This window comes from Vitis riparia, chromosome 2 (genome assembly GCF_004353265.1).
Source record: "Vitis riparia cultivar Riparia Gloire de Montpellier isolate 1030 chromosome 2, EGFV_Vit.rip_1.0, whole genome shotgun sequence".
Taxonomy (NCBI): Eukaryota; Viridiplantae; Streptophyta; class Magnoliopsida; order Vitales; family Vitaceae; genus Vitis; species Vitis riparia.
In genome coordinates this window covers 12,095,848-12,116,532 of record NC_048432.1, presented here as the reverse complement: position 1 = coordinate 12,116,532, position 20,685 = coordinate 12,095,848, and the positions used below count along the sequence as shown (strand labels likewise).

Here is a 20,685-nt window from a genome sequence, read left to right as displayed (position 1 = left end):
TTACGACATCTTATCTTAAATTTACCACAGTAAAAGCTAAAAACAGAAAATCATTTCCAATATTACAAAAGGAAAATCGAACACAAGTCTCCGCTGGAGCGTCTTCTCGCTAGTCGCTGCAACTCCTCTCGCTCCTTTTTGTCTCTCTGGAGTTGGAACCATGAACGAAGAACAGCGATCACTCCTCCTCAAATCCTCTTCTCGTTTCCCACCTCCACAAGGTCAGCCCTACCTCCAATCTAAAACTCACATTTTTTTCCCCTCCTTCTTTCATGTAATTTTGGAAATGTTTACATTGATGTTTTTGTTTGGTGTTTTGATGATTTTCAGGAGTGAAGCTCTCCTATGGCACTGCTGGGTTCAGAGCGGACGCGTCGATTCTGGAATCCACGGTGTACAGAGTTGGGATATTGGCGGCTCTGAGGTCGCTCAAGACCAAATCGGTGATTGGGTTGATGATCACTGCTTCCCACAACAAGGTCTCTGACAATGGAGTGAAAATCGCGGACCCCAGTGGTGGGATGCTGACCCAAAACTGGGAGCCTTTCGCCGATGCTCTCGCTAATGCCTCCGACCCTGAAGATCTTTTTCGGGTTGCTTTCCATCTCTCTCTGTATCTGGGTGTGTTGCGTGTGCTTTTTGTTCCTTTTTTGTTTTTGTTTTGTTTTGAAATATTGCTAATGAGTTGGAGAGGGAGAAATTGTCGTGATTTTAGGTGTCTTTGATTGGTGAGAAAAGTGTAGGAAAAGAATGAGCTTGTTCGAGTCACTATCTAGCTTTGTGGATACCTGTATGTGTGTGAGTTTTTTTTGGTTTGTTGGAATGTTGGTGGTGAATTGAAGAGGGAGAAACCCTTTTGATTGTTGTGATTTTATGCGTGTTCAATAGATGGGAAAAGGAGGGCAAAGAAAGGAAATTTGAATTATGAACCTATTCCCTAGAGTCCTTCCATCTTCAAGAAGTTCTACATCCCTTGCCCTCCCTCTTTTTAATCTACCTAAGTTCTTCACCCTATACCCCTTCTCCCTTATCACACTGCCTACCTGAAGTATTGGACATAGGGCACAATGATCAAGATTCAGTCCCTTCTGTTTTGCTTCCTAACCTCAGTGCCACCTGAGATTCTTTAAGTCTAACTAATGGCAATATAACACCAACAGCGGGAGGATGGATTGGCTAATAATTGATTTTACAAATAAAGCAAAATAATGTGTAACAAAGGATTTAATTGCTGAAATTTAAAGAGAGTCGAGAGTTAGAGAGAAAACAAATAAAGCTTTTATTTGCATTATTGAAAATCCTGCCTATGTCCACGCCTTGAAGCTTCTTCCAAGCATTAATATGTGCCACTAGCACAGGAATCTGTCAACCAAGGAGTCCTCCAAATTTACACTTGGTTTCTAAGTACCAATGAACCTTTACAATCTTCAAATGTTTTTTCGACACTTAGATACCTCCTTCAATTGATATATTGAAGAAAACACTTAAAAGGATTTTTTTTTTCTTTTCTGATAAGTAAATAGAATTAGTATTGAAAAACACAAAAAACGGGTGCACCAAAGTACACATGATGTATACAACGGCCGCCAAGAAGCGCTAAAAAAAGGAAAGGGAAAACAAAAAAACTACTTCATCCCTCAAACCGAACCCATCTAATCGATAAAATCAATTATGAACATCGAGTTGTTCCACATTCTCAAAAGATCCTCTATTTCTCTCTTTCCAAATTGTCTAGAAAAGGCATAAAGGTACTGCTCTCCAAACTTTTTTCCGTTTTCTTTCAACAAAAGATCCATGCCAACCTAACAAAGTCTCTTACAGTGGAATGCATCACCCAACAAACCCAGAAAAAAAAGAGCAAGAGCTCTCACAACACCCTCGTCTTACCACAATGCAAAAGGATGTGATCGATAGATTCCTCATGAGTTTGACATAGAAAACATCTACTGGCCAAAGACCAACCTCTTCTTTGTAGTTGGTCGAGAGTCAAAGCTCTCCCCCAAGTCACCTCCCAAGCAAAAAGCACACCTTGGGTGGAACCCACATGTTCCTCACAACACCTGGTGGGAATGAAATTGATCTTCCTGCCTCAAGGCTAGGTGTGAAGGGATTTAATAGAGAAGGTAGCACTCTTTGTCCCCACCCAACACGCCTTGCCCTGTCCTTCCTCAACTACCACCTTATCTTGTAGTCTTGTTAAAAAACACTGCACAATATCAATCTCCCAATTGTTGAGACGCCTCGAAAAGTTAGGAATCCAAAAAAAATCTCCTGTTTGAACAAGCAATAGCCCACTTCACTAAATGAGGCTTACTCTATAAGCTCCCAGCTCGCCATAAAAAATCTCTTTGAATTTTTTTCAACCTTTAACAAACTAACCTTGACATCTGGAATAGAGACATTAAGTAGATTAACAAGTTAGCTAGTGTACTCAGTCCCCTAATTAACATTAGTCTCCCTTCTTTGGAAACATATTGTCTTTTCCACATTACCAATCTTTTATTGAACCTTTCTTTCACCTCATCCCAAACAACCAAAGAATTATTATGGGTGCCTAGTGGAAGGCCCAATAAGTGGTTGGGAGCACACCCATTTTGCATTCTACTTCAAAAGCCAACTCCTCCAAGTCTTCCACCCTCCCAATCGGAATGAGCTTACTCTTGGTTAGGTTAATTTTCAGACTTGAAATGGCCTCAAACCACATAAGTAATCAACTTAAGTAGGTCATTTGGGCTTGAGAGGCCTCACAAAACACCAATGTGTCATCGACAAATAACAAATGAAAGACCTCCAATCCTTCTCCATCTCTACTTTTTGCTTTGAAACTAGTCAAAAGACCACCCTCATTTGCCCTTCTAAGAAGGCAAGTAAGTGCCTCCATGGCTAGCACAAATAAATATGGTGAAAGTGGATCCCCCTACCTTAATCCTTTGAGCTCTAAAAAAACCTTAATGGGTTACCATTGACCATAATCAAGAACCTTGGTGAAGAAATATACCATTTAATCCAATTGATCCACCTTGGCCTAAAACCCATTTTTTTTTTCAAAATCTCAAGTAAAAAGTCCCAATTAACATGGTCATATGCTTTCTCAATATCAAACTTGCATCGCACCTGGGAAATGTTAATCTTCAGCGTCAAGTCAATTGTTTCATTTGCTATAAGCACGACATCAAGGATTTACCTACCTTCCACAAAGGCATTTTGAAATTTGGATACCACTTTACTCACCACTTTTTTTAGCCTATTAACCAACACTTCAGCTAATAACTTATAGCGACTACCTACCAAACTTATAGGCTTGAAATCCTTAAGGTCTTCAACGCCTCCTTTCTTTGGCATCAACACCAAGAACGTTGCATTGAGACTCTTTACAAATCTACCCTGTTCATGAGATTCCCTAAAGAATCCCATTACTTTTTACCTGGACAAAGTCCCAAAAACATTGCTAGAAAGCCATTGAAAAGTCGTTCAAACTTGGAGTTTTATTTCCATTCAGATTTGACAATGCCTTGAACGCTTCTTCCTCTAAAACAGGTTCATCCAACTTTCTTGCATCTTGACTATTTAAAACATCGAGGTACATGACCCTTATATTGGGGTGCCACTCCCTTGGTTTCATCAAAAGCAACTGGAAGGCCTGAACAACCCCCACCTTAATGTCAACCTCCTCTATTAAAGAAAATCCATTAATCTTAACCTTAACCAAAGTATTCGTCCTTCTATGAGCATTTGCCATTTTGTGGAAGAAACTGGTATTTATATCACCCTCCTTCAACCAAACCTCCCTTGACTTCTGTCTCCAACATGTTTCTTCCATAAGAGCCCATTTACGAAATTCTGCCCTTCCTGCCTCCCTAGCAGTCACCTCCTTGATAGATAAGGTCCCCATCCTCTCTTTAGAATCCCCAAACCCCACCTGTGATTGTGGATATACAAGTTGAAGCACTAGGTATGAATCCTTGCTTGATTGGAAAACTGTAGGAAAAGAAAGATCTATTCTGGATCACTATCTAAAAATGGTATCTTCGTATTGTCAAAGGACAGCTTTGCTATCCACACTTCCTTCCTTATTTTAGCCCACGCTTGCTGTCCACACTTCTTTCCTTAATTTAACCCATCCTTCTTTCCTTATTTTAGCCCCACAATTGTTTCCTTATTTCTCCATTTATTATTCTGTACAGTTAGCATATATTATTTGACAGATTATAGTTTACATGTATAGGGCTAGAATCATGCTGAAATTTATTTGCTTTTATTTGCTTTCCATGTAAAGCATCCTTGTAAAGTCTATATATAATATACAAAACTCAAGGCCAAGGTATTCGGCCATTCACACAATATTTTGACATGGTATCAGAGCTTGTGTTTTGAATCTAGAGTTTAAACGCTTTCTAGTTTTTCTTTGGGTTTTCTCGGATTTAGCCCTAGGGGCTCTCGGATTTAGCCCTAGTGGCTCTTGGACTCTAGCCCAGCTTTTGGGTTCTTTTTTTTTTTTTGGTGGTTGTGACAACACATCTGTGGTGTGATCTTGGAGTTTTCTTTAGGTTTCTTCGCTTCTAGGCTCTTGGAGATCTTCAATTATTTAGAGGTTTGTTATCAGATTTAGGCTCTTTGACGATGTTTTTTTTTTTTGTTTCCTAGGCTATTTCTGTCTTTGTAATGTCTGGAGAATATTTTATTGTTCGTTTCAATGGAAAAAACTATCTTTGTTGGGAGTTTTAGTTTAAGATGTTTGTGAAAAGTAAGAAGCAAGACAGAATCTCTAAGTCATCTACGAAATCTGAATACCGGGCGATGTCTCTTGCTTGTTCTGAAATCATTTGGCTTCGAGGTTTGCTTGCAGAGTTAGATTTTTCTGAGACCGATCCTACACCTCTACATGCCGATAATACAAGCGCTATTCAGATCACGGCCAATCCTGTCTATCATGAGCGCACAAAGCATATTGAAGTGGACTGTCACTCTATCTGTGAAGCCTTTGAAGCTCGTGTTATCACTCTTCCACATATTTCCACCGACTTACAAATTGTTGATATCTTCACCAAGGCTCTCCCTCGTCATCGACATTGTTTGCTAAGTAGCAAATTGATGCTTGTTGATCAACCTACATCAATTTGAGGGGGGCTGTCAAAGGACAGCTTTGCTATCCACACTTCCTTCCTTATTTTAGCCCACGCTTGCTGTCCACACTTCTTTCCTTAATTTAGCCCATCCTTCTTTCCTTATTTTAGCCCACAATTGTTTCCTTATTTCTCCATTTATTATTCTGTACAGTTAGCATATATTATTTGACAGATTATAGTTTACATGTATAGGGCTAGAATCATGTTGGAATTTATTTGCTTTTATTTGCTTTCCATGTAAAGCATCCTTGTAAAGTCTATATATAATATACAAAACTCAAGGCCAAGGTATTCGGCCATTCACACAATATTTTGACACGTATGGTATGTGCATGTGTGTGTGCGTGCGCGCCCTCTTTTTTGTTTGTTCAAATGTTGATGTTGAGTTGAAAAGGGAAAAACCATTTTGATTATTGGGATTTTAGGTTTGTTTAGTAGATTGCAAAAGGTGGGGTCAAGAGAGAAAACTGAAATTCTGAAGCTTTGGTTCCCTTTAAAGTGATAAGGGCAAATACATGTGAAAAGTTACCATTTCTGGTTAGTTTTCAGTTGTTAGGGCTTGGTAAATCTTTGAAAACATCAGAAAACAATAACATAATGCTTCAAATATTCAGGAAATTTTTTGGGAACAATTTTTTGGAAATGCCTATAGAAGCATTATTTCATATTTAGCAGCCATACTCAAACTGGCCCTTTGATTTTTCATTTGTTGGAACCTGAGAAACCAAGAACATTCGCAACTGGTTCAATATCAAGTAAACTACTTTGAGCCATAGTTCAATTAATATTTTGATATTTCCTGAGGATTTTCCTAAGCATGTATGTGTCTTCTGGCCTTTTTTAGTGCCTATACTGGAAAAAAATTGATTTTATATGTGGTTTGTCAAACAGTTGATAATTGAATTTGTAAAGAAGGAAAACATCCATTTTGAAGGAGCATGTCCAGCTGAAGTTTTGTTGGGGAGGGACACAAGGCCCAGTGGTGGATCTCTCCTTGAAGCTGCAAAACAAGTATTACTTCCTCCTGATTGCTGGATTGCTGTGAATTTTGTCTCATGTGTTATTTGGTTCTTTTTATAATTAAATCGTGTATAGTTTATTGTTTTTCATATTTGATTGAAGGGAATCAGTTCAATTGTTGGAGCCATTGCCCTTGACATGGGGGTTTTAACAACTCCACAACTACATTGGATAGTTCGGGCTAGGAATAAGGGCATGAAAGCTTCTGAAGTTGACTACTTTGAACAGCTCTCAAGCTCCTTCAGGTCAGTTTGTGTATTTATTGGGTACATTTGTTAGAAATGGATGATGTTTCTAAAAATTTCATATAAGGTCTTTATGCAATTGGGTAGGTGCTTGATGGATTTGATCCCTGAAGGAAGTAAGATCAATGAGATGGATGACAAATTGATTGTGGATGGGGCTAATGGTGTGGGTGGAGAAAAACTAGCAGGTCTAAAGAATATGTTAAACAGTCCGGTTATTGACGTTCGTAATTCTGGAAAAGAGGGAGGTGTACTTAATGAAGGAGTTGGTGCTGATTATGTGCAGAAAGAGAAGGTTGTTCCTGTTGGTTTTGGACCCAGTGATGTTGGTTTAAGGTTTGCCATCTCTTTTCATTCATTTTGTATATTGAATCTTGGTTTTAAACTACAAACAGGACCTCCATCTTCTTTGAAAATTGCTGACTAGCTACATGGTGGCATCATATAAATTTGTTTAAGGATTCCATATACCATTTTTTGAAAAGTAGCTTTCATGTCAATTTCTTAATGATGCGAGGTAGATTATTCATATAATAATACATATGGAATGCATTATGGTTCTGTTGGTATATTGATGGTAATTGATGTTTATGATATCATTTGTAGCACCTGCACTGGTGTTCTTTCCTCCATTATAATTAAAGAAAAATCACCACTCAGATGCTTTTAACCGTATCAGTTAGTTGTCTTGAACTGATAAAAATGACAATGTTAGCTGGTCATAGGAGATGATTGTCAACAAGTTTGCGAGTTAATTCTTTATTGGGATAAAAAGTCACTTGACAAAGTTGGCCACATGTCAAAGTAAACTTGCAATTGTTTGTTTTTGCTTAAATGATGTTATGTATTTGATGCTGAGTTTTATAGTGGTTAGTGGTAAGTGGAGATTAATCGTGTGGATGGTTCTAGTGTTTCAGGTGTGCAAGTTTGGATGGAGATGCTGATCGTCTTGTATATTTCCTTGTGCTACCAAAAGACAACAAGATTGATCTTGTTGATGGGGACAAGATATTGTCTCTATTTGCCCTTTTTGTGAAGGAACAGCTAGCTATTCTCAACACCAATGGGAATGAAAAAATTAATAACTATTATCATGCACGTCTTGGTGTTGTGCAGACAGCTTATGCAAATGGGGCATCCACAGATTACCTCAAAAAGCAGGACCTAGAAGTTTTGTTTACTCCAACAGGAGTGAAGTATTTGCATGAGAAAGCTGCTGAGTTTGACATTGGGATATATTTTGAGGCAAATGGACATGGAACCATCTTGTTCTCAGAAGAATTTTTGTGTTGGTTGGAGGCTAGAGATAATGAACTTTCTTCCATGTCTAAAGGTTATTGCTGATACGATCTCTTCCTTAGAAGGATTGATATTATTGTTAAGCATGAAAGTTCAGGTATAATTTGGTTTATTTCAGGTTCTGAACAGCAAAAGGCAGCTTCGAGACTATTGGCAGTCAGCAAGTTGATCAATCAAGCGGTGGGAGATGCTTTAAGTGGGTTGCTTTTGGTAGAGGCTATCTTGCAACATATGGGTTGGTCCATCCATTTATGGAATGCACTTTACCAGGATCTACCCAGTAGGCAACTTAAGGTCAGCGCTTCCTTGATAATATTCTGTGATTTTTTGTTTTTTGTTTTTTTTTTTTTTTTTTTGTAAAAAAAAATTTGATAGGGTATTCTACTTTGTAAGATGAAGATTTCTTATGCTATCTTGTGCAGCTTGAGGAACCTTCTCATTTTATGCACTGTATTTGAGATATTTATATATGTTACAAGTTTCTGAATCTAAAGAAGCTTTAACTACAAAATTTGTTTCAAAGATCCCAAATTCAAGGTCCACTAAGACATCTGTGAAACACCAGGTCAGAAATTTTTGGTTTTGAAACTATCTGTCAGTTGCTTAGGCCGAGTATGCCTTTGTTTTCTGGATTTGGAATGCAAACCTTTTCCTTAAAAATATTGTATCATAGTATAATCAATCAAGCATATTTATTATGAAGGATATCATGCAGTTATGTACTTGCAAGCACAATAATTGCACTTGAACTTTCATCTGTGATGATTTATGTGAGACCTCTTTATTTCACCTTGATTAATGGTAAAAAATTATTATAGATTGGCCAGGTGAATACTACGTCAAATACAGGTTTTGTCAAGTTGTGGACACGTTAAGATTGTTTTGTTTCTTGGTAGGAAATAATTCTTTTTTTTTTTGGTTTAGAATTGATCCATTAATTTTTTACTGTTGGACTTGCAATATGCCAAAATGTGCTCCCCACCCAATAAAGACTCCATAAGGTTATCCCTTTGGATGTCAATTTTCCAGGCTGTTCACCTACTGAAGGCTGTTCTAGATGCTTTACTGATAAAACAAAAATGAAAACTTTGGGAACAACTTTAGGAAAGAAAAAAGAAAGAAAAATATTTGATGAGCTTTATGCTGGAATACTTGAATAAGTTACTGACAACATTTCTATTATTTATTATAAAAAGAACATCCTAATATTTTGTTAGATATCAAACCAAGGGGAAAATTTCATAGGCTACCCATGCTTTATGATACCAACCATTGGGCATTTGAGAGAAAACCTGTTGGTAAGATGAATATAGCTGAAAGAAGAATGTTCTGATGTAATGATACAAATTCTACACCATAAAAGAATGAAAGCAATGTGAAAGGTGATTAACATCATCAATTAATCACCACTGGTGTGGGATGCATGGGAGGATGGGGATTCTCCACACTAGTTACTAGGGTCTATTTCTAGGAGCCCCTTTCAAATCATCATGGGTGTGGGGTGTGGGGTGTGATGGAGGAAAGATTTCTAAACAGGCTTGCTATGTAGAAGAGGAAGTACCTATCAAAAGGAATAAGGCTAACTTTGATTAAAAGTACTTTGTCTAGGTTGTCAATCTATTTTATGTCTCTATTTGTCATCCTTAGAAAGGTGATCCTAAAGTTGAAGAAGATCCAAAAGGATTTCTTGTGGGGGAAGGAACGCTTCAGAAAAAATGCATTTGTCAAATTGGTTGACTGTTTACATGGACAACAAGAATGGAAGCCTTAGTATTAGAAGACTACATGAAGAGTTTTCCTTTGGAGATTTGCTAAGGAAAGACTTTTCCTTTGGAAGCAAGTGATTGTAAGGAATCTTGGGGAAGAAGAGAGGGTATGTCACTTACGGGATATGAAGAGGGTATGTGGTGGGATTGCATAAGGCAATTAGAAGCTGGCATGGGGTTTTTAATAGTAGAACAAGTTTTATATTGGACAATGGACAGGTGGTTAAGTTTTAGAAGAATAGGTGGTTTGGTGATTCATTGTTAGGATAGTCTTTTCCTATGTTGTTTTCTATAGCCACCACCAAAGATTCATCAGTGGTAGAAGTGTGAGAGTAGGCTGGGGAGGAGGGCTTTCTGAACCCTTGATTCTCAAGATTGATCCATGTATAGGAGCTAGATGGGGTAGAGGTTTTTTTTAGAAGGTTGCAAGATGGGATGAAGAGGATAGAATGGTTTGGTTGGTAATGATGTGTGGTAAATTCTTAGTTAAATCTTTCTACTTCTCTTTATCTATATGAAGAGTAGAGCCTTTCCTTACAAGCACTATTTGAAACCCTTGGGTCAACTACTTTGCATTGGAAGCAGTCTGGGAGAGGATTTTAACATTAAACTAGCTCAAAAGGAGGGGATGGATGTTTCTGAACAGATGTGATGTGTAAAGGAGAAGAAGAAACCTCTGATCATATCCTCCTTCATCACACCAAAGTGGTAATCTCATGATAGTTGGTTTATTCTTTGTTTGGTATAATTGGGGTGAAACATTATTGAGTAAGAGGAGTTCTTCTAAGTTGGCATGTCTCCTTTGTTGGGAAGAAGAGGGAAGAAAGCTTAGAGAGCTACTCACCTACTCCTTTGTGCTTATTTTGGACCATAAAAACAAGAGGTCATTTGAAAATATTGAACAGACTGATCAAACAATCAAATTGTCCTCTGTACAATTTTTTGGAGTGTGTTAGAGTGCATACGGGGATTTCTCAACGTCCATTGTTGACTTTGTTGACTGTCTAAGCTCTAAATAGGAGAGGGAGCTTTTTTTTCCTTTTTTCCCCTCTCCTTTTTGTTTGCCTTTTGGTGTCTTTGTATATGCCATGTATACTTGGTCGCTTTGATGCTCTTAATATGATTTATGTGAGTCTGTGATGTGGTTTTCTGTTGGCTGTTTTTGACATTTTTCTTATAGGAGAACAGAAATTTAGATTAAGAGCGCCTAAGGACTAACAAAATGTGCTTCCTACCAACTCTAAAAACATGTAACAAAGAAATTATTTGCATTCTGCTCTCTCTCTCTCTCCTTAAGTTGAAATAATAGGGTTAATGTTCTCTCACCTTAAGTTGAAATAATAGGGCTAATGTTTAGGATGAAGAAAGGAGAGAAAATATAGAAGAGGCTTAGGTTTTTCCCTGGGATATCTTAATGCTAACTATAGCAGCTTGAGAAGTAAAGCCCAGGGATGTATATCTATATACATTTGTTTCTTCAACAAGAAATAGGGTCTACATGATCATTTATTTCGAAATTAATGCTTCAATTGCTATTTTCTTTTGTTTTATTGCCAGGTTAAAGTTGTAGATAGAACTGCTATTGTTACAGCAAATGCAGAAACTGTGGTTGTGAAGCCCCCTGGCCTTCAAGAAGCCATCAATGCTGAAATTGGTAACTGCAGTTGAAACCTGTTTTCTTGAATTCGCTTACCACATACCTATCTTTGCTCATACAAAATTTCCAGACATGTGATGAACTTGATCGTCAATTGGATCTGTCTATTTGTTTGCCCAGTTATCTTAATCTAATTACCCATCTGAATTTTGTTACAAAATCTAATTCAATTTTCCTTAAAAGAAAAGAGTGATAGTAAAATGGCCTGTGGTAATGACACTGTATGCATGTAATTTTCGCACATGTAAAAACATGCATAAATATGGATCTGGATGCTCTTGTTTTCTTTTTCTTTTCTTTTTTTTCCTTCTTTCTTTAAGAGTAGGTATGCCATAATTTGCTAATCCCAGAATCAATTTATTTTACAATGCAGCAAAATACCCTCAAGGCCGATCTTTTGTACGACCATCAGGTACGGAGGATATAATACGTGTATATGCTGAGGCATCAACACAGGATGCTGCAGACAGCCTTGGAAATTCGGTGGCACGACTAATGGATAAGTTCCTTGGATTTGGCAGCTCCTCATAATCACTTACCCTTAGGATGACAGGTTGAAGGCAGTATGCACGAGCCACTTGATTTACAAGCATAGCTGATAAACCATATTGAAACAATACTTCTGATTCATCTTCTAAATTTGAATTTGGAAAACTGAAATCTTCTTTGTTGTTGAGGGCCTTTTTGAATGGGCCAAGTGATAAGTGTAATAATCTGGAGATGGATATATTCCATTGTATTTAAACGAGCAATGTGAAAGAGTTGATTTTTCATTGCATTAAATCTTTGTGACATGAGTGATGAAAATGATACTTTTATTCTTCAGTGTAGCATGGGCTGATTTATAGGTTTACTTTGAGATGGAGATGGGCACCTTTTGAGAGCTCTCAAAACAACAAAATAAGAAGTCTGCGTGAAGCTACCGTAAAGTAATGTTGGTATTTATGGTCAAAAGCATTATAGATGAATGCTGGCATGATGTGGCTTTCGTGTTGAAACAAGCATGGCAAGAAACGAATTCGGATAAAGGCCGTTCAATTGACCTTCATGGAATTTCTCCCAAGCTGTCTTATGGGTCTGCCTGGGAGGAAACCCAGGCTCTTGCCAAGGCTCATTGGATCTCCAGAATACGAATTTTTTTCTTTTCTTTTTATAGGTAAATTTTTGTCCATTGGGACTTGAATCTGGAGCTTCCCACAAACCCTCCCCATCCCCTTACCACTTGAGCCAGGTCTCAAGGGCTCTCCAGAATATGGATGCTGGTAAATGCTCTTTGAAGCAATGCTTAGTAAAAGAAAGCACAGGCTAGGTAGGAGTTGGAAACATAGAGATTTTTCATCCCTGTTAAAGCTAGCTGTTTAATCATGCAACTCTTTATGAGGTAATGTTGCAATAATTTTAGTTTTTGTAATTTTTTTCCGATGAGATAACTTATAGCTTTAAAAATAACATAATACATGCCTATGCTATACACAGCAAAAAGTAGGGGATTATCCTCAAGCTGAAATATCAATTGAAAATGCAGACAAAGCAGGACTCTTCAAATTAGAAGCTATTGGCAATTTTAAAATCTGAAGCTGCTACAGTGCCCCTGCATCAACCAGTTCTTAAATACAAATTATGTAATTTTGTGATTAAATTGTGCATATGAGAGAGAGCATAGGTCTAGACCTAACCTGCAAATCACATTTTCACTAGGTCATCATCATTGAGCTATAGTTAGTTGATTATTTTAGAAAGGTCCATAGGAAAACACTATCAACTTAACTTCTTTTAACACTCTTGCCAAAATTGCAGGAAGGGATGCAGATGTAAACTTACATCATCAAGAAAATAACCAGGAGGCCATACTTTGATATGTGAAGAAATATCTCTACCAAGATTGCTACCTGATTTCTCTTTCTATTCAAGATTAGTCTACCTACATACATGATTCCTATTTTGTCATTCCACTCTATCATGTCCATATATATATATATAATTGGATCAAAGGCTACACAATTTTTAAGCTAAACTTTCAGGTTCTGGTTGGCCTGTCCCTTATCTTCCTAATGGTTTTGAACCTGAACAATCACTCCTTATAGATGTTATCATAGATTTTTCATTTAACAAGACCAATCATCAAGAAGTTTCTTTCATCCTGCTCCTAATTGATATTACCTCTGCCTTCACCTAAACGACTGATTTCTAATCCCCCCTCTCTGTCTCCCCAAGAAAATCTCTGTTGTCAACAAAAAACATATTGCTCCTGCCATTTATTCTCTCTACTCTCTTTATTTGCCTTCAAGAAAATCTATATCGTCAACAAGAAACATATCTACCTGCTGTTTATTTTGAATTCATTTGTTCTCTCTCTTTGTTTATTCTCTCTCTTTTCCCGCTACAAAGTTCCAATTTCCAACCTAATAATTATCCCCAACTGTGTATTCTTCAAGAAAATCTCCCTTGTCAACAAAAAAACGTATCTCTTGTTGTAAAAAAATGAGAGAGAAACAGGTTTTTATTAGTAAATCATCCATTTTTGATATGCATCTCTTTTCCAAACACACCATACCACTATAAGGACTATCACATGCTATCTCAGTCAACAAATACCATATAACAGTTTCCATCTTCCCTGTAAAAATCTAAACCTGATGAAAAAACAGCTTTCATTGGACCAACCCCTGGCATGATCCCAGCAGAGTTTTTTCCCCCAAGATGGACAGAACCTCATTGAAGCTTGGCCCATAAATAAGCCATTGATAATAGCATAAGCTTACGACTAAAGTCATTTTCCTATCTTCTAGAGTCTTGAAAAACTAATTTTTATGATACCCCTCTACCAAAGTTTCTCAGTATGATACATTTGAGATCACCATTGTTAGTGTAATTGCAGCCATCTCCTGCAATCTAATATATGGGCACTAGAATATATGCTTTAATCATCTCCTAATCACCCCCTAATCACCAAGCAAGTCAAATCCTTCAAGCTCAAAGTCTGCCATGCAACCAACAGACTTTCCAAGCTGAATAAGCTATAAAGAATCTTCATCATTTCAAAATAAGATAGCATAATACAGTTGGAGAAATGACTACTAAATTTTCAGTTTGGGCACTTAATCATATCATTATGAATCACTGAAACAGCAAGAAACAAACATTGATATTCATCCTGTAAATCAAAACTATTAAAGGTTGCAAAACCAATTTATGACTAAAAGAACATTGAACTGATCATAGTTGTTTGTACCATAATTCTTGACATCTCTGCAATCAATAAATGGGCTTAAACCCTGAATCAACAAAGAGGAAAAAAAGGTAGTTGTCTTCCTAATTTCCAAAAATGAGAACTCAGCAAACAAGTATCAGTACACCTATTACCTCTTCAACACAGTTACTCCTCAGCAGCAGCCTTGGAGTTCCGAAAACCCTTTTTCAATTCAGAAAATCTCTTCATACAAGCCGCTTTTGACCTGCCCGGAACTGCAGCTGCAATCTTCTCCCACCTCATCGGCACATCCTTGGGAAACGCTTTCAAAGCATTGAGCAAAGCAATGTCTTCTCCGCTACTCCATCCCTCCTTTTCATCGTTTTCCATTGCCATTCCATCTTCAACCCGCTTATCCACGGGCTTTCGATCCTTCAAGAACCGATTAAACGAATCCGAATCGCTTGATTTCCTCTCCCCCAACGATTTCGCCTTCCGGATCACGCTCTCCACCCCGTGCCGGCCACGGAACGCTTCTGCCACCGCCTCCCACCGCCCCGGCATCCCCACAGGGTGCTTCAGCAGCTGCTTCTTCAAAATCTCCACATCCCCATCAACCCACTCGCTCTCCTCCGCCGCAGCTTCCGATCTCTTCTCCACTCTCGCCAGCCCATTATCCCCCTTAACCGATGCTGCCACCAGTGAGGTAAACGTCGCCGTTTCGACCTTCCGCAATCTGGGTCTCCGATTGGAGGGAGGTCTCTTGTTGAGCTCATCCGAATCCTGCTCTTGAGAGGGGAATTCGAGGATTGGGCCACGGCCGACCCGGATATCGCCGGCGGTGAGATGGGAGGGGGCGAAGGGGCCGACGAGGAGAGAGAGGGCGAACCAGAGGAGGAGAGATTTGAGGGGTTCAGATTGGAGGAAGAAGACGGAAAGGGAAATGAGGATGGAGGAGAGGGAGAGGGAGATGAGGATGAGTGGTTTGTTAAGGGGTTGGGGATGAAGATGCGTGGATGCTGGAGAATGGTTCGAGCCTGATTGGAACACAAATCTTGGTCTGCTTTCTTCATCTAAGAACTCCATTTTCGTGTATCGGTGTCAACTGTCAAGACTGGAATGAGATGGGGAGTTGTGCACTTTCTATCCTCTGTTTGGCTGTTGAGAAAAAAGTAAGCAAAAAAAATGGAAGGCCATTTCACAAGTGCTATTACTATTCTTATACTACTACTTGCACTCAGCCCACCCATTTTTTTTTCTTTCACCCATGCTTCATGCAGGCACGGTCCAATTTACATGGAAGCCTGATCCAATGTGGGAGGGGTGTCCAAAACATGGATTGATCCAATAGAATCCATCGCGTTGGATCAAATCGCCTGAATCAATCAAAAATTAAACATGTCTTATAATATCAATTTTATGTAGATATCAATTTCAAAAAGTAATTTTAGAAGCATGCAAACATAAATAAAATTTTAAGGTTTTCCTTTAATTTTTCTCTCTTCTTTCTGTTTTTAGTTAAATTGATATCATAATTGAAGGAACTCATAATAATTATTTTTTTTAAAAAAAAAAATTGACATGTGCAATCAACCCATGTATCAAAAGATGAAAATATCGATAATCACGGATATATCGATACTTCGATTTTGGATATATTGGATATATCGGAGATATATCGACGAATATTTTGGAAAAAAATATCGATAAACCTAAAATTGATCAAAATTTATAAAAATATAAGAAAAACTTTATAAAAATATAATTAGAAGTATATTGATATTTTTAAGTTGTTTTATAAAATAATTTGATATATGTATAATATGATTTATCATATTTGATATTTGATATATCCATCCATAAAAATATGAATTTTATAAGTATATATTTATTATTAAATTGTATCTAATATTATGATATTTGATTGTAATATGTCTAATTTTAAAATATATATTAATATTAAAATTATGATACATTTAATTCAATTGTATTAAACAATATAAAATAAATTATGATATATGTATAATTTTTTAATATTTAATTAATTATTAATGATATTAAAAACATTATGAAGAAAATTATATAATTTTTATGCAATCAATTAAAAGAAAATTTTGCATTTAATCATAAAATAATTATAATTAATTTACTCTTTAAAATATTCTTTTAATATTTTCTTTATATAAACGGTTTAACTATATATATGTTTAATGCATATTATATAACAAAGTTTGGGGTTCAAATCCCCTCAGCAACAAAAGAGTTTTTCAGGGCATTATAGCGCATTGACTTTATTGTAGCATGTTTGACCGTGTGTTGACTATGTGATATATAGGGAAAAATTGGTGATTTATCACCAAAATCGCCTATATATCGCGAGATATAGCCGATTTTGGGGGATTTCTTGCGAAATATCGCCAGACCGATATTTCTCCATGAAATGTCGTGTCGACCCCTCCCGATACATGACATATCGACGATATTTTCCTCCTTGCATGCCGCATGATTTTTTTTCTTTTTTCTTTTTATTTTTTTCCCTTTTTCTTCATCTTACATTTTGATCTTTTTATAATATACTAGTTACATATTCTCATGTTATATTTTTAATTTCATTTTTTTTTCACTCGATCTTTTATCTTTTGATTTTAATTATTTATGAACACTTTAAATATAAAATAATAATAACAACATATTATAAATCATTAATGAAAAAAATTAATATAAAAATAAATACATAATAAACAAATTTAACTTTTTAATTACATGTATGTAAGTTTAACATTTTTCTTGATTAAAATGTTTACTATTTTTAATTAAAGAAGGTAAAACTTGGTTGTGGTTCTACTATTTTGATTTGTTAAAATTTTTAATTTTTTATTATATATAAAAAAATAAAATATATTTTTTATAAAGAATTTATATGAATTTTCTTTTAATTTTATTAAAAAATAAAACTTTTATATATCTTATCATAAACTAAAGAAAATGATATATCCTTCCCAGTAGTATTTTTAATACATGTGTTAGTTTTTTCACAAAAAAAAAGTGATACTTTTTTTTTTTGAAAATCAAAGAATAGTGGTATATCATTCCTTTCATATCATTGTGATACAATTAATATATTTCAGTGATATTTTATTTATTTTCAAAAAAATGTGGTATTCCTTTTTTTTTTTTTCAAGGATTACGTTGATGAATGCGCAATTTCAATACACAAAATTTTAATTTTAACAAAATTAAAAGAAAATTATATAAATAATTAAATATATATTTTTTAATGAAAAATATATTTTATTTTTATTTTATATAAATAAACAATTTTTAATTTTAATAAAGCAAAATGTTAAAAGTTAAAACTATAATCAAGTTTTTATTTTTATTTTTAATTAAAAATATTCAACATTTTAATCAAGAAAAAAATTAAAAAAAATTAGACCTGGATCAAATTAAATCTACAAACAAAAAATTAAAACCATAATCATCTATTCTAATTTTCAATTGTGAAAGTCACAACAGTGAGGCCCTAGCTTGTTGAAACTGATCAACCATGACCTTCCTCTATCAACCATCATAACGCCCCTTGGAGTTGGCTTCTGGTTAGACAGTACTAGACTGGCAGATCGATGATTTCAAAGTTTTCTTGGGATAGAGCTTTATAGGTGCACCACTTTAACACCTACTAATATGAACTTATGGAATACCAAAGTTTGAGAAGAGTTCCTACCTTTAACTCCTTGTTCATAAGCAGGATGATCATTTATGGAATCCATGTTCATCTTACAACAGAAATTACCATTTGTACAAGCTATGAAGTTCTGGGTTTTGAACTCACATCTCATCAGCATTTTGACAAATTTTATAGAAAAATTATTGGAATCCGTGCAATGATATATGGTGAAAATTAGGGAAAACGAGAAAGAAAGAACATGCAGATTTAACGTGGTTCAACAAATTACCTACGTCCATGGGAAAAGGGAAAAAAACTTTCACTATATATTAAATTAGGGTTACATAAAAGGATATTTATATTAATCCTTAGGTAATGAAATTCCATAAATATACCTTCGCTCCATTCCACTCTATTTCGTTTCGACATTTGCCAATTTTTATTCATATGTCTTTTACTCAAATATGAGCCACATACTACAACACAAATTAAGCTAATGGATAGAGAATTATAAGGATATTGATCTTAATCTTATAGCTTCATTCTAATCCTCCATAGATCTCTATGACCCACAACAATCAATCAAACTCGTCTTTGTTCAAATTGCGACCAAAAGAATCCATATGCAATCTCAAATGGGTGCAAAATTTACATTTGGCAGCATATTCAAATCATTCAATTACAATATATAACAAGAAGCTTCGAAGCATGTGCGACAAAGCTAAGTTCTTGAAGGAACCTCCCTAACCAAACACCTTCTTGGACAATGATTGAACAAATAATGTACCCTCCATGGTCGATAATGCTATTTAGGATTAATCCTTTCTGCTACTCTAAGATATGACGACATCAATAAGCAAGAAAGCATAACCGGGAATCAATTTATGCTCATCTAGGTCGACGCAACCCCAGTCAACATCCTTGTAGCCAGCCAAGATAAATCAAGGTACCTAATAATAAAACATAGAGTCAATTTTCCCTCTGAGGTGTTGATATATTCAAGATCAAGTTCTAATTGAAACTAGCTTACTAACCCAATTGCAAAATGGGTATGGAGTCGAGTACACATCATAGCATACATCAAGCTACTCACAACACTAGCATAGGGAACTCCGGCCATTTTTCTCCTGAGTTTTGTGACACATGCTAAAGCTTCAGGTATCAACTGTTCTGACACAAGTGTCAATGAGTTTCTTCCAGGGTTCAAATTATTTCTTTCATACTTTAAAAAACAAATAGATATTTCACTTCAGAGTTTCATTAAATTTCCTTAATTTCCTGTTAATGATGAAACAACAGGAGAGAGAGAGAGAGAGAAAGAGAGAGATAAAAGGTTGGTTGTCAAGAGCCATTCATGGGCTGTGTATTTTATGATTCTTTCCCCTTTCCTTTAGCATATCTCGGATAAGTTGGATAACTACAGACTGACTATTGTTCTGTGTCTTTCTACTTTTGTTGAACCATAATTCTTTCTCCTTTTTTTCTATTTTGAGCCATAATTCCTCAGGTAGCTGCTAGGGCTTGTCATTCACGTGATTAGTAATTTAGGAGTTAAATTATCATCCATGTGTAACATTTATGCTTAATTTAATATTTAGATATCTCTCTCTCTCTCTCCCTATATATAAATGTTAATAAACGACAGTATTAAGCTCCTATAAAAAATACCTTCTCTCTCTCTCTCTCTCTCTCTCTCTACTTTTCTACCACAATTTGTGGTCTTATTTGTCAGCTATGGCGGCATCTTGCATTATTATTTTTCCGTACAAAGACAGCATTATGATCTTCTGATGATGAGGACCCAAACATGCATCATGCAACTTTTCATGATCAGGAAATAATTTCATCCGATCCATTCCCTTTTCCTCCCTTCAAAATAAACATCACAATGAGATAGAAAACATACTCATTTGGATTGGGAAAGTTCTGTCTACTGATTTTACAGCAGAGAAAATTCACATATTGATAAGGTTAGTACGTACCAACACTGTCTTTTAAAGAGCTTACATCTCCCCTCAAAACACCCTAAGGATCCTACTCCTGTTGCCACTAGGGGCCTGCCCTTGTCCTCCATATGCTCGCTAATTATTCTAAATGTTCTATCTAAGTTTCGCATCCTGCTATTCTATAAGTTAAATGTATGGATAGTGGGGTTCTTAACATTATCCATACTACCTGATCTTGGCTCTTTCCATGACAGCACTTAAATAAATTTGGCTTAGCTCGCTAGTCTAGTGCCGCAAGCTCAATATGTATTAACTTTGCTCACTTGCAACCCCCAGAGGAGGCGTGTGAGAAAGCCGATCCATACCAGTCGATACATCTTACTATGTGTGTGCTAAAATATGTCGTGACATAATCATACATAGATCACAATGAACCACAATCTATGCAATCCTAAACTCCTAAACGTGCCTGATAAAAAATCCTGGGCTATCGACTTAAGAGGATCTACAATCATGGGACTTGTAGAAATGTTCTTCAAGACCACTTCATTTTGCGTAACCATGTCTCGAATGTAATGGTATTACCTGAGGTCAATGTGTAGGTTTAGTTTTTCCATGGTGCTTGGGGTCCTTCACATATGCAAGAGCGGCCATGCTATCGCAAGATATAATAATGGGCTCCGAAGCATGTACTACAAAGCTAAGTTCTCAAAGGAACCTCCTCAACCAAACACCTTCTTGGGCAATGAATGAACAAACAGTACACTCC

At 36.2% G+C, this 20,685-nt stretch overlaps 2 protein-coding genes across 2 annotated transcripts; one reads left to right on the top strand and one right to left on the bottom strand.

Moving 5' to 3' along the window:
* Positions 1–92: 92 nt before the first annotated feature.
* LOC117932981 (phosphoacetylglucosamine mutase-like) lies at positions 93–11,896 on the top strand. The gene is made up of 9 exons (XM_034854325.1): positions 93–221; positions 331–593; positions 6,018–6,137; positions 6,249–6,391; positions 6,479–6,727; positions 7,309–7,724; positions 7,809–7,984; positions 11,014–11,110; positions 11,487–11,896. Exons 1-9 carry the CDS (start codon positions 161–163, stop codon positions 11,642–11,644), a joined length of 1,683 nt encoding a protein of 560 aa, XP_034710216.1. The 5' UTR covers positions 93–160; the 3' UTR covers positions 11,645–11,896.
* A 2,324-nt stretch (positions 11,897–14,220) lies between these two features.
* LOC117927443 (transcription factor MAMYB-like) lies at positions 14,221–15,492 on the bottom strand. The gene has a single exon (XM_034846928.1). It carries the CDS (start codon positions 15,387–15,389, stop codon positions 14,490–14,492), a length of 900 nt encoding a protein of 299 aa, XP_034702819.1. The 5' UTR covers positions 15,390–15,492; the 3' UTR covers positions 14,221–14,489.
* Between the last annotated feature and the right edge of the window lie 5,193 nt (positions 15,493–20,685).